We start from the raw sequence: 14,114 nt of genomic DNA, 5'->3' as shown, positions 1-14,114 counted from the left end.
TATGTGAAGTGCTATAAAATATTAGCTATTGTTATTGTTATTTCCTGATCTGTAAAATAATAGCACCTACCTCCCGGGTTGTTGTGAGGATCAAGTGAGAAAGTGCTTGTAAAGCACTCAACACAGTCTCTGGCACATGATAAGTGCTGGGTACATGTTACCTATTGTAATATTATGAGGGGTTGAGGAGTAAGGATGAAGAAGTGGAAACAGAGTTAACAACGACAATAGCTAGTGAAGAGAGCAGAACCAGGAGAACGTTGTACACAGTCACAGCCACGTTGTGCAATGACTGACCTTGATAGACTTGGCCCTTCTCAGCAATGCAAGGGTCTAAGACATCTCCAAAGGCCTCATGATGGAAAATGCTATCAACGTATCGGCAAAGAAAGAACTATGGGTTTTGAATGTAGATCGAAGCATACTGTTCGCTCTTTTTTTTCCTTCTGTTTTGTTTCTTCTTTCTTGTGGTTCCTCCTATTGGTTCTAATTCTTCTTTACAATATGACTAATGTGAAAATATGTTTAATAGGGATATATATGTAGAACTATATCAGATTGTATGCCATCTTGGGGAGGGAGGTGGAGAGGGGGGAAATTTTAAATGCCAAAGCTTATGGAAGTGAATGTTGAAAACTAAAAATAAATTAATGAAAAAAAAAAACAATAGCTAGCATTTATATAGCACCTTAAGGTTTGCAAAGCACTTTACAAATTTTATCTTGTTTTATTCTCATAATAATCCTGGGAGGTAGGTGCTATTTTTAATCCTCATTTTACGGATGAGGAAATTGAGATAAACAGGGTCAAGTGATTTGCCCAGGGTCACATAGCTAGCTAGTAAGTGTCTGAGGCTGGATTTGAACTCGGGAAGATGAGTCTTCTTGACTTTAAGCCCTGTGCTCTGTGTACTATGGCACCACCTAGCAGAGTAGAGGAAGAGAATTGAGGGAGACTTAAATGAAGGTCTCACTCTTCTATATGTACGTGTATATGTGGCATGTATATGTATGTGTATGTACATGTCTGTAAGTGTGTCTATGTATATTTTATGTATGCATATATATGTATGCATCATCTCTGTGTTGTGTGTATGTATGTATAGCTGTGTGTATGTGCACATGTATATCTACACACGTGTACTGTATGTATACATATATACATGTATGTTATATCCTTAGTAAAATTAGAGGTCTCTTTTTTGGTGGTACTTATGAAATTGAACTTTTGATTCTTTATATTCTGCAATTTTAAAAAATTGTACTTACTAAGTTTCATATCACTGCTTCAGAACAGGAAGGGACCTTCAAGGTTATCTGCTACTCTTGTTCTCTTAGTTTACAGATGAGAGATGAAGCCCAGAAAAGGTTCAGTGACTGGCCTGAGGTCATACAGTCATGCTATAAATAGTACAGCCAAAGATCAGACCTGGGTCCTCTGAGTCTAAATCCAATATGCTTTCCACAGTACCTTATTGCCCCTCATGTCTAGATAAAAAGAAGGTGGGGAAAGGAAAAAAATCACTTGTTTAGTTAAATTGTGGTATTGAATGGCTCTAGATATCCTAAAATTAGAACACAATATATACAGATAGAGTATGAATAAGAAGATGCATTCATTTATTAAACAAACATTTTTGCCTTTTTCATTTAATTTTTTTAATGAATAAAAATAACCTCTCCTTCCCACCTGCCTTCCCTTATCTCTCTCCCTTCCCTTCCCCAGTGAGAAAGAAAAGCAAAACAGTTGTTACAAACCTGTATGGTCAGGCAAAACAAATTCCTATGTTGGCCATGTTAAAAAACAATAGTCTCAATCTAAATAAACTTTTAAGTGCTTACCATGTATAGCATGGATGAAAACCATTTGTCAAGCTCTGTACCAAGTGCCAGAAATGCAAATACAGAAGAGCCCCTGCCCTAGACTTCTATCCTGGGTGTTAGAAGGAAATGCAAAGTTTAGATAAGACATGGTTCCTTTTGTCATGGACCTCAGAGTCTATCTAATAGAACAGTACTTCCTGTTTCGTAGTCTGCAAACCCCCTGAGAGTTCTTGTTGGCAGTCCTGGGATTTCATGCTAAAAATTCTGTAGTGGTGCCATAAATAGTAAATAATTGCCCAATTATGTTTAAAATATGTTCTTTTCCTTTATGGCAACAAGCATGTGTGTGTTCAAAGTATTATAAGTGAGCTCCTTAAGGGCTGGGACAGTCTTTTGCCTTTTTTTCATATTCTCAGTACTTAGCACAGGGTCTTACACCTAGTTGGTACTTTATAAGTGTTTATTGATTTAATGAGTTTCTGGAGCAATTTATAAACTTTTGTGATCGTGCACACATTGATTTATTTAAAGTTTAGATACTGAGTTTTCATAATGATAGGTAGGATAAAATGTCATATTTTATCATAATTTTATAATATGTATTTTAATTTGGAGCTTTTGGGGTAAAAGTTTTCATTGTAGTGATTGTAAACCCTTAATGAACAAGTGTAAAAGGGTATAATGAGTAGTATATTAAATTACCCTGAGGATTCACACTACATTTTGTTTTTGTTGAGGGGTCAGCTGAGTAAAAACAAAAACACTGAGAACCACTGTATTAGGAGAAATTGAATTAAAAACAGATAGCTACACAGTATTACATGAGACATATGTGTATTTATATTATCTCCATATATATATACATACTACATGTGTACCATATATGTACCCATACATGTACCAAAATCTGAGCATTATCCAGTGACCTGAACTAAACATGGCTGCCAACTCCTTCCAGTATTTTGGAAGTATGATTAGATTTGAATTTTATCCACATTTCATATATGTGTTGTCTCTTCCTTGAATGTGTTAAATTACTTGGATGACAGGAAAATTCATTCAGACTATCACAAGTGAAGCGAACGTTAGTTTAGGTGTGTAGACATTACTTTCCTCTCCAAAAAATGGGGCTTCAAATAGAGACTCCTCTTCCTGAATTATAATCTGGCCTCAGATTGCTTATTAGCTTTGTGACTCTGGGCAAGTCACTCCATCAACCCTGTTTGCCTCAGTTTCCTAATCTGTAAAAAGAGCTGGAAAAGGAAATGGCAAAACACTCCAGTATCTTTACTAAAAAGTCCCCAGTTGGGGTCATGAAAGGTCAGACATGACTGAAATGCCTCAACAGCAACAAGCTATAATAATGGTAACATCTTTATTCGCGATTCAGACTAAAACTATTGACAGATCAATCATTTGCCTTAAAAATCAGACGGTAAAATTTCTGCAATTAAGGTTTAGTATTTTGTTTTCCATGAAATGAACCTTAGCTGTTCTGTAGCTAGAGAAACTTTTTATGAGATTAGCTAGTTAATACCTAGAGGATACCATCTTCACATGCATGTGTATTTGTATGAATATGACATCCTCTAGATATTAGCTTACTAGCTTTAATAACTGTGTGACCCTGGGCAAGTCATTTAACCTTGTTTGCCTCAGTTTCCTCATCTGTCAAATGAGCTGGAGAAGGAAATGGCAAACCACTCTAGTATCTTTGCCAAGAAGATCCCAAATGAGGTCATGAAGAGCCTAACACAGCTAAAAAACAACCAAATAGCAAAAAGATATTAGCTTTTCAGTCTTGTAACTACTTTCCCACCCAACCCCCACTTGAAAAAGAATCACATATGATACTGGGTGTTTTTCTGTCGTCTGATTTACGTGCTTTGGTGATTACCATTTAACTTCACCATTTTGCATCATCTCTCTTTTTTTCTTGCCCTTTCTCAGGCTCACGACCGTTCAGAAAGTGGAGAGTTGGCATTTATCAAACAACTGGTTCGCAAGATTCTGATAGTTATTGCCCGCCCTGCCCGCTTATTGGAATGCCTGGTAAGTGGTTGAGGTGACATGGGGAGGGTTTCTTATTTCTTAACTCTGGAAAGAGGCAATATTGGAAAGAAGTTTAGGTTTGATCAGCACAAAATCTCTGCATTAAAATGGAAGCCATACGATGTTTTACTTACCAGACTTCCAGTTTATTCAGAACTGATGGTAATATATGAACTGACCTTTGAGGAAGACCACGTTGCTCCTGGAGTGCTAATAGATGGGCTGCAACATCACTAGGCCAGATTTGAGAGATAGTCAAGAGTTAGTCGTATTGAGACTTGGTTCCTCAGGATTCGTTTCTACCAGCTCCCTGGCTCATGGCCCCCATAGGTGGCTTAGGTGCATGGGTTTTGCAGAGTAACAGAGCTTTCAGGGGAGAGGGAACTGGAGATGGGATGCCCAACAATGATGCCGTGGTGGAGGAAACAGACTTGGTGCTCAAATGAGTCAGCAGAAGGGTGTAAGAAAGGCTGGGCTGGCATACCATTGTTGAGTATTAGCAAGAAGCAGTATGGAGGCTGGAGCAGCATCCGGGGCTGAGCAGAGAGGCTCTCAAGGACTCATTCTTTATAGCAGTATTTCAGTCAACTCATGGGAACTTGATTTTGGCAAAGGATCTCTTTTTCCTCTCACACAGTTTTTTGGTTGTATGTTTTTTGAATATACATGTTCTTTGCTATTTACATGAAAGAAAATTACCAACAAATGTGAGTCATTAATACACATAACTTTTAAAATAGGCTAGTTGCTGTTATAAGAGATTTAAACAGGCCTGAAAATAAAAATGTAACTTGGGTTTCACAAAGGTAGTACTAATAATCTTGATGCGTGACACTTTTCAGAGTGTTTTTGCTTGGATTTTTTCAATTCTCAACCATTTTGTGATATAGCCAAAGAGGGAGACAGTAGCCTAGGTAAAACCTGAATGACCCTTCCAGAGAAATACACATAAGCCCCATGAAACTATTTAATGTAGCAGACATCTAAGTGACGCAGTGGATAAAGCGCTGGGCCTGGAGACAGGAAGACCTGAGTTCAAGTGTGGCCTCGGACACTTAACTAGCTGTGTGACCATGGCCAAGTCACTTAACCTCTGTTTCCTCAACTGTAAAATGGGGATCATAAAAGCACCTAACCTCACAGAGTTGTGGGGATCAAATGAGATAATATTTGTAGGCTCTATATAAGTGCTCATTCTCTTCCCCTTCTCTCTTAACTGATGGGGAAAAGAAAATGTAGTTTGAACCTCTGATTTGGGTGAGGATCTTTATAGATGGGCAGGACCTCGGGGCAGAATCAAAGCTCCGAGAGCAGGTGAGCACAAAAGAAACACGGAAGCTCTAAATCATAGCCATGGATTGTCAGCTACTTTACAGAAGAGCAAAGAAGACAGCTTAAAAGAGAAGAAGAAAAGACAATCATGATCAGGAGAGAACAGAACTCTTAATTATAGCCTCTCAACTTCAGAATCGCTTTGAAGTATCTAGTATTGCTGTCAGTGTGATTTCAAGTCCAATTTGAGTCTAAGGACCCATTTTTGGATGGTTTCATGGGAAGGTGTTCAGCAGTACACTCATATATTATATGCCTCAGGCCCACCACATTGGTAACTGCATGGGCAAACTACACGGGCAGATTGGTTTTGGCATTTATTGATTTAGTGATTTGTTCTTCAAAAAAACTTTCTTGAGCAGGTTTCAGGTGAAATACTGAAGTTCTAAGCTAACAATTTCAAAAGTTTTCCAAAATGCTAATACATTAAAAAAAAACCTGAGGAAATTAAATTAATTGTTAAGATTGTTTAAACCTTACCAAAAAATAAAAGCAAAATCTTACTATGCAGTCGCCTAAATGGATATTACTGCATCCAGGGAAATGTTGTATAAAAATATTTAGAAGTATAGACATTTGTGACGTAAATTTTAAAGTAACTTGAAGTATTAAGGAAGGTTGTATGCCATATTTTCCTCTACTGAATCTTATCATGTCTATATTAATCATATATTAGTTCACTAGCTAACAGAAAAGATATTTTGATATTTCTCCTAGTTTTGTTTTATAAGGGCAATAATCAGCTAATAATTTGGGAGATGATAAGGAAACATTTTTTGACTGTTTGCTAATATACTGATTAGTTTTTAGTGAGATCAGGTCTTACAGGAGAGAAAGTCTTTTGGTTTCCTGACTTTTACAATTCTTTCAAAGAAGTGAAATTAAGGTTCAGACTATTTCATTGTGGGACAGTGAGCTGGATTTAGCTTAGTAACTAAACATTTTGACTTCCTTTTCAATAATAGGGAGGTCTGGAAGTAAATATAGTGATTTTTAAGTCAAAGGAAATTGGGAAAGAGGGTTATCTATAGATTGTATACATAATGAATAAACAGAAGTGTGCTTTGTGCAGGCTTTAGGAACTTAAACTAAGATCTGAAATAACTCTAAATGTTTTCAGTCCTTTGATGCCTCTAAATATTGCCCAAACCAGAACCTGTCAAGTATGTGTGGTATTCAATAATTACACAAAATGTTGGTGAAAAGGAACCTTACTTTGTGGAGAAAAAGGGATAGGGTGGATATGGTGTAGTGGAAGTCTTGGGGAGTCAGATTTGGGGTTCTGGCTCTGCCTCTTGTGAGCTATGTGACATTAGTAAAGTTCCTTTCTGTTTGTGTGCATTAATTTCTTCATCTATAAAATGAGGAGATTGGATAGGTTGACATGGTGGTTAATGTGCATGACATGGAGTCAGAAAGAACTGAGTTTGAGTCCTACAGGACTCAGACACTTATTAGCTGTCTCACCCTGGACAATTTGTTATGCTGTTTTCTTCTATGTCTTCTTTAAAATAAAGAAATTGAACTCCATGGCTCTTCTAGCCCTAAACCTACGATCCCGTGAACCTAGAACTCCCACTACCAGCTCAGACTTAACTTGACTCTGTTTGTCCTCAACTAGGAGTTTGATCCTGAAGAATTTTACTACCTCTTGGAAGCCGCTGAAGGCCATGCAAAGGAAGGGCAAGGCATTAAAACAGACATTCCTCGGTATATCATCAGTCAGCTGGGACTAAATAAGGATCCTTTGGAAGGTAAATGTCCGTTACTGAACACTCAGGGTATAGCGGGTGGGAAAGGGGAAAGGGCGTCTCTCAGGGATGCTTTCTTTATTCTTTGTGACACTGCTCTGCCAGGTTCCATTACCTGCTGACTGTTCCATAAAGGACTATTCTGCCATTTCCAACCTCTACTCACAAGCCAAATTAACTGTCACCATTCCATGCTGACCCAGAAAGTAGTCTCATTATATTTTTAACTACCTCCAGTTTAGGGTGTCCATGGACAGAGCTGGGCATCCTAGTGTCCCACCAGGCTCAGAGCAATCAGAGAAGCATTCATATTCATAATGTGCACAGGCTGTGCATGTGAATTTGGAAGATGTAAATAAGAAATGAGATGTGTGTGTAGGTATGTTAAGCCATTATTTCAATACTTTATCATTTGAAATATTAAATATTAAAGGAGTATTTTTCCTTCCTAGTACCAAATGTCTGTGCTTACAAGGAAAACATTTCTCTGACTGGTTATCCAACAATCTGGCTGCATCTCATTGGTTCCTTTTGAAGATACTTTGTATTTTCTTTCAGAAATAAATAAAGCAAATAAGTAAACTTTTATTGAAAGTAATATAATGAATATTTTGAAATAACTCTTGGGTTAGAAATATAGGGTGGGAGTGAGAGGGAGATCCCTGAACCAGACTTGAGATTTCATTGATATGAACAACTACAGGGTAGGAAGTTCCCACTACCAATGGATATCGCCCCTTGTTTTGCAACTTCTAATCACAGAGAGTGAACTGGCATGAGACGTTAAGTGACTCTCCAAAGGTTACACAGCCAGTGCATAATCAGAGACAGACCATAACTCCAGGTCTCCCTGATTCAGGTCACATAGTCTCTCCCAGGTAAGGAGTACTGTGTAGTATTTCCAGGCTGGGTCACTGTATCCTAGAAATGTAGTTTAGTACAATACAAAACAAAATAGTACAATATAAATACACATAGTACAATACAATACAAAAATAATACAACACAAAAACACTTTAGTAAAATAGAAAAAGGGAAGCTAGGTGGCTCAGTGGATGGAGTGATGGTTCTGGAGTCAGGAAGACTCATCATACTGAGTTCAAATCTAGTCTCAGATGCTTCGTAGCTGTGTGACCCTGGGCAAGTCACTTAACCCTGTTTGCCTCAGTTTCCTCATCTGTCAAATGAGCTGGAGAAGGAAATGGCAAATCACTCCATTATCTCTGCCAAGAAAATCCCAAATGGGCGTCACAGAGTCAGATATGACTGGAAGACAATAGATAATAGAAAGAACTCTGGACTTGAACTTAAAACATGAGGTTGGGTTCAAGTTCCAGATCTTCCACTAGCTGGATTTTGTTCTCAGTTTACCTGCCTGTAAAATGAGATTGAATCAGTTTATTGCTTAGAGTCCTTTCCAGCTCTATCTTTCTATGATTCTTGTATGCTTCTTTTTGCTAAGAAAATAAGGAAATACTAGTATTACAGTGAATTAACTCAATCAAACTTAAGGATATTTCTTCAAAAGAGTTTGTGCTTCTTTCATATAGAAAAAGTAGAGGTATTTCTGTTAAATCACTCAGTTTATAGAACAGACCTAAAAACTATAGTTTGTCTATTTTTTAAAAACTACAGTTAATAAACTACTTTAAAAAAAAACTTCCTTCATTTTTCATTACATGGTTTGATCTCATCAATTAAAACAGAAGGTTTTGTGCTGGCTAGAAAGGTCCAGAAATGAGAAAGAATTTTTTCATTCAAATTGTCTTCCTGGTTCATTAGACTGAATTTGCGAACAGTATTTATCTTGCTAAATTGTTTGTAATGGTGGTAAATGTTGGCACAAAGATTCTGCCCATCTGAAGCCAGGGAACCTGCTGCTATAGACCCATCTCTCCTATTTCCTCCTGCTTTGTTTGTTGTTATGGCCATAGTATCTTTTCTTCCAGTGAAATGATGCATGCATTACTGGGAGATAATGCCAGATAAATTTATACTGTACTGAAAGCAATACCACAACAGATTCATCACTTATCAGAGACTGGTGACTGCATTTCTGAAAAGTTCCCTGGGGAGAAATTTTTTCCCCATGGCTTTTAAATTACCGTCTTTACCTTTTTGTATCATGAGTCTTCAGAAATGGTTCAAATCAATGAAATAAAAAGGGCAGATGTTTAATGGTATTTAGATGAGTTTTAAAAATCTCTTCAGGCATTACAAAATGATGCCTTAGCTCCCTGCTTCAAAAGCTGACTCTCGGTTCCATTCCATTACTACCCACTGCTTATAAATAATATGTGTTTCCCAGATAATAGTTATTTAGCAAAAATTCTATTTAAAACAGAACTATTTTTTAATTTGTTTCTTTTTTATGAAAGTAATTCGAGTGGGGGAGGCTGTCAAAATATATTATAGTGACTCTTCACGCCATTGGAGTTTAAGGTCGTGTCAGCAATTGCATTATAAACCTAGTTCTTCACAGGTTTATCCCTGGGAGGTAAATGTCACGTAGACTGAACCTTAGTACTGGGGCTGGCAATCGAAAAGCCACTTGTCTGCCTTCGTGAGCCTGTTTTCATTTTGAATAAAGCCACTGTTGGATTTCTTTGGACATCTGTAATTCATTTTTGTCAAAGAAAGGTTATCATTTTCTAGCCTCTATATGCCTGATTTCAATTTGGAAGGTGATCTTTTAAGCCACCCACGTTATTATTTAAAATATAACTGCTGAAGTGCAATTTCTAAACTTTCATCACCTTGTATCACCGTTTTTTCAACACCTGCCAAAATTATTAAAATGTAAACAAGAGTCCTAGTCGGTAGGAATGACTTCATTTAGGAGGACCATCAAATAAATAATAGCTGTATTTTACCTAGTCTTTAGGAGTGGATCCAACCACATCCATTTGATAGCAGCTCTGTAGCCATACATACCATTTATATTGTTAGACACTTTTAGACAGCATTGGGAAGAAAACAGGAAGTGGTTACTCAAACTCACCTTTTCTGCCTGGCTCATACTCATTTTGAAATTTTTTTTGTTGGTAAAATGCAAAAATTACATTTACTCCAGAGTATGAATTTGGTTAATTTTTAACTTAAATCATGTAAAGTTACCATTTTATAATCATTTAAATGCAGTTTTCCAGTAATCCCTAAAGATGTAGGAGGTAACTTTTGAAATATTCATTAGCATATTATATTTCAAATAGTCCAAAAACTATTGCCAATTAAATTTGTTCTTGAATAATGATAAAATCTTTTTACAATATATAACATTATAATATTATATATTATTATATAATAATGTAATGATAATACTTTTAAAATTAAAGTATATAATTAATAATAAAAATTTGTTCTTGAAAAGTGATTTGTAATATTAAAAAATGACCCTTTGCAAGTCTATCATTGACTGACTCCTTAAACTTATATGTGGTGTCGATGGAAGGGTCATTGGCCTAGATGTCTGGTGGGCTTGGCTATAGTCCTCGCTCAGCTGTTATCTTACTGTGTGACCTTGGGCATGCCAATTAACTTTTAGATCGCCATTTCTTCATTTATAAAATAGCTGTGCATGTTCCAAAATGTTCTGTATGATATAATAAAGACTGTCAGTTAACAAGTAAGAGAAACTGGGGGAGAAAATGTCAATTGTAATGATATTTCCCCTTAAATATTAGATACGAATTTATGTATCACAAATGCCTCATTAATTTTTCACTCTTTTTTTTTTTTGCTTTGCTGCATACTTTTCCCCAACTTCTTCTCTTAGACCCTTCCCCTAAACCACCCGCTAAGGTTCTCTCGGTGTAAATTGTCCAAAGTAACCTGTTCCCAAATTGGTTCAGGAGGCACTACACTAGATGTTATCTAACAGCTTCTGTGAATCCATTCATTCAGAGCAAAGGGATAACCAGACTTCTGTCTTTAGGCTATGGCATGTGGAATTGGGACAGGTGCCAGGCATCTAGCAACGCCAGCACCAACAGCCTATTGAGAGCCAATTGTTAAAATTTCAGTGTTAACATTTATACCTCAGAAATTGGCTGTAAATCTGGGCTGGATTTATTGTTTTGTTGATTGTCTAGACTTTAGAAAGTGATGGAGAAAATATTAATAATGTCGATTAAACCTCGAAAGTATTTCATGCATACAGTTGTTTTTCCTCTCAGAGAGCTAGTTGTGAAACATTTACCAGTACATCACTGGATATGTGGCATGTTCATTTTCAGCCTATGTCATATGTCTCCCTGGTGGTGAGCGTGGATTGTTTTGCCCATAAAGATAATTTTAGCTATGTGCCCATGGATGTTTATTTTCAGTGGGGCATTCAGATGGATGCCACAGGGATGTAGTAAATGCATCTTCTGGGAGAAGGTAAGAAAACTTGCCACCTCTTACCCATCAGATATAGAGAGTCTTTGATCTCAATCCCATTCCATGTCCCCAGCAAGTTTTTAAAGTCACAGAGTCTTTACGATGCTCTTTGGAGCCTAGACATACCCACAACCAGGTGGTGGGCTTGGATCTTCATGGAGTGAGGAGATCGCGGAAACTTACATGACGAAAAGGACAAAAGAAGGAGGAATCGTGAACTATTACAAAATTATAAAGAACAAAGGTTCTGCTTTTGTAGTATTTAGGAATTACAATTTTTACTTTTTTCTGTCATGTAAGAAATGTAATTTCTCCTTCAGGTTTCAGCCTAGCACTTCTGTCTTTTTGCAACTTTTAAAGTATCTGTTCTAATCTTTCTTTTCTGTTTTCCCCTTTAGAAATGGCACAGCTAGGGAGCTATGATAGTGGGACTGCAGAAACACCAGAAACTGATGAATCAGTGAGTGTAAGTGCTTTCTTTGGCAAAGTCTGCTGCTTTGTAAATACTAAATACCTACATATTTTGTGTTAATTGAATTATGCTACACAGTATTTCTTTGTACCCTTTGCTAGGTTTGCAAATGACTGGTTTTCAAAAAGTTGATATAATGGTACATTACTTACTTCGGTATCTGTGTTACTTCCATGCCACACTGTGGTGTCAGGGTAGAAATTTAGTGTAGGTAAAAGTTGTGTTTTGAAAAAATAAACCCTAATTTATAAGCAACATCATTTCACAAAATAGGAAAACAGTGAAGGTGAAAACAAACCTTCAGAAAGCTTAATGTGAGACCCAACTAAGCCAGAGTATCCCAAGAACATTTATGGATAAAAGCAGGGGGCTAACAAATAGAAGTGAATTGAAACAGATCTATCTACAATTCTAAAATAATCTAGTGTCAGGTAAATGAGAATAGAAATGTTACATCTGGGTTTTAACACATTAGATACGCTAGAAAATGAAGATGGGAAAAGCAACTGAATCAGAGAATCAACACAATTTTAGAGGGACTCAGATCGCCTTTTTAAAATATCTCAAATTAAAAAAAGATTCACTAAAATGGGGGGGGCCAGACATATTGACACCAAAAAAAGTGATTAAGAAGATATCAGCAAAACTGACCTATATGCCTACATCACCATCATCATCCTTACTGACCTATCTTGCTTTTAGGTCTGCAAAGTACCTCAAATATGTTAGTTCATTTGATCCCCACAACAATCCTCCAAGTTAAGACTTCATAGACATTCTTATGCGTATTTTAAAGATGAGGACACTGAGGTTGTGGAGAGGTTCAGTGACTTGCCTGTGGTTAAACTAGTAAATGACAAAGGCAAAATTCAAGCCTTGATCTCTCCAGATTCCAAGTTTCCACTTTCTACTATATTATCAAGGGTATCTGATGAAAATTAAGAGAACAGAACAGGCTTTCTTGCATGATTCTTTGTGTAAGATGATATCTTCACAGTCGAATAATTGACCACAATGTATAGAAAATAGATCTCCCTGCTATTTACTTTTTAATTGGTTAAAAAAATAATTTATCTGAGGTGAAAGAGTATGCCCTCCTGCATCCATGAGAGAGATGACAGCTGGAAGACTCCAGTGCATATGTTAAGGTCTTAAAAGATTCCTTGGTAGATGTAACTACAGAAATAACTGTTAAATTATGGAATGGGAGGCCACTCATTACTCGGAGACATATACTTGCCAATGACAATAATTAATATGTCAAGAAGGAGGTTCTTTACAAAAGTTCATGTAGAAGAATTTCTCCAGAATGGTGAGATTTTCCTGATGCCCTTGTTCCCATGTGGCATTGTGCTGATTGCATCAAGTCCTAAGCTCTGAGACTGAGGCTGCAGGACATTCTCATTGGGCTTCGTGACCACTCAAAGAGATTTGCCTAGTGATCTTCACAAGAGACAGGAAGAGGGATTGTACCTGTGATTGCACTGATAAAGGGAACTCCCATGTGTGAAAATTCACTCTACTGATGTAGGTTGGTCTTCTTTGCAGATTATAGTCTTAGAATGTTGCCCAGAACAATGAGAGGATAAGTGACTTGCCTAGGGTCACAGAACCAGTATGTGTTGGAGGCACGACTTGAATCTAGGTCTTCTTGGCTTCAAGGCCAGCTCTCTAACCCCAATCCTAGGCTGCCTTTCACTGAAAAACATTACAAAAATGCATACTGTCTAGATTATGACAAGTCATTGCATAGCCAGCCCATTAAGTTAGTATGATGGTATCTAAGTCTTGGGTAGGCACTACAGATGCATAATGAACCAGGCCCAGAAATGAATAGAAGGATGAGAACAGGAAGAGTTGTTTTTAGGAAATTGCACAATACCTTAAATGGTCCCAAAGTTACCCCCATTGCCAAAGCATTCTTTTAACAAATTTTAACATATTTTCCCATGAATGATATATGGCTTAGTTTCATGTAACATATCAAAATTCTAAGAACTCAGAATTGCAGATTACCCAAAGAGTGAAGGAAAAAATACATGCAAGACATAACATAACAGACATCATTCTTGTCATAAGTGACTAGAAATAGAAGCTAGAAATATAGCAAGAGAAAAGGATAAGAGATGAAGAACCCAAAGTGTCACAGTGGCAAACATGAAATATTATCTGATCCTGAAGAAAGTCTCTAGAGTATTGAGTGATAGATTTGCCTGTTAGTCATTCAATCTACAAGCATTTTATTAAGTACCATACTAGGTGCCAAGGACTGTGCTAGGTGATAGAGATTCAAAGACAGAAATG

The 14,114-nt window shown here is 37.0% G+C and overlaps 1 protein-coding gene across 5 annotated transcripts in view; it reads left to right on the top strand.

Moving 5' to 3' along the window:
* Nucleotides 1–14,114, top strand: part of MAST4 (microtubule associated serine/threonine kinase family member 4) — a 783,557-nt gene that overhangs the window by 712,138 nt on the left and 57,305 nt on the right. For all 5 annotated transcript variants that reach the window (XM_027863400.1, XM_027863401.1, XM_027863399.1 and 2 more), the window contains 3 exons: nucleotides 3,774–3,875; nucleotides 6,829–6,961; nucleotides 11,737–11,804. In XM_027863400.1, coding sequence (XP_027719201.1) covers nucleotides 3,774–3,875; nucleotides 6,829–6,961; nucleotides 11,737–11,804 — 303 coding nt within the window. The remainder of the gene's footprint in view (nucleotides 1–3,773; nucleotides 3,876–6,828; nucleotides 6,962–11,736; nucleotides 11,805–14,114) is intronic.

The sequence above is a fragment of the Vombatus ursinus genome, unplaced genomic scaffold (assembly GCF_900497805.2).
Source record: "Vombatus ursinus unplaced genomic scaffold, bare-nosed wombat genome assembly UNPS02014772.1, whole genome shotgun sequence".
Lineage (NCBI taxonomy): Eukaryota > Metazoa > Chordata > Mammalia > Diprotodontia > Vombatidae > Vombatus > Vombatus ursinus.
Note: the sequence above shows the minus strand (reverse complement) of the source record. Positions and strands in the feature narration are given on the sequence as shown.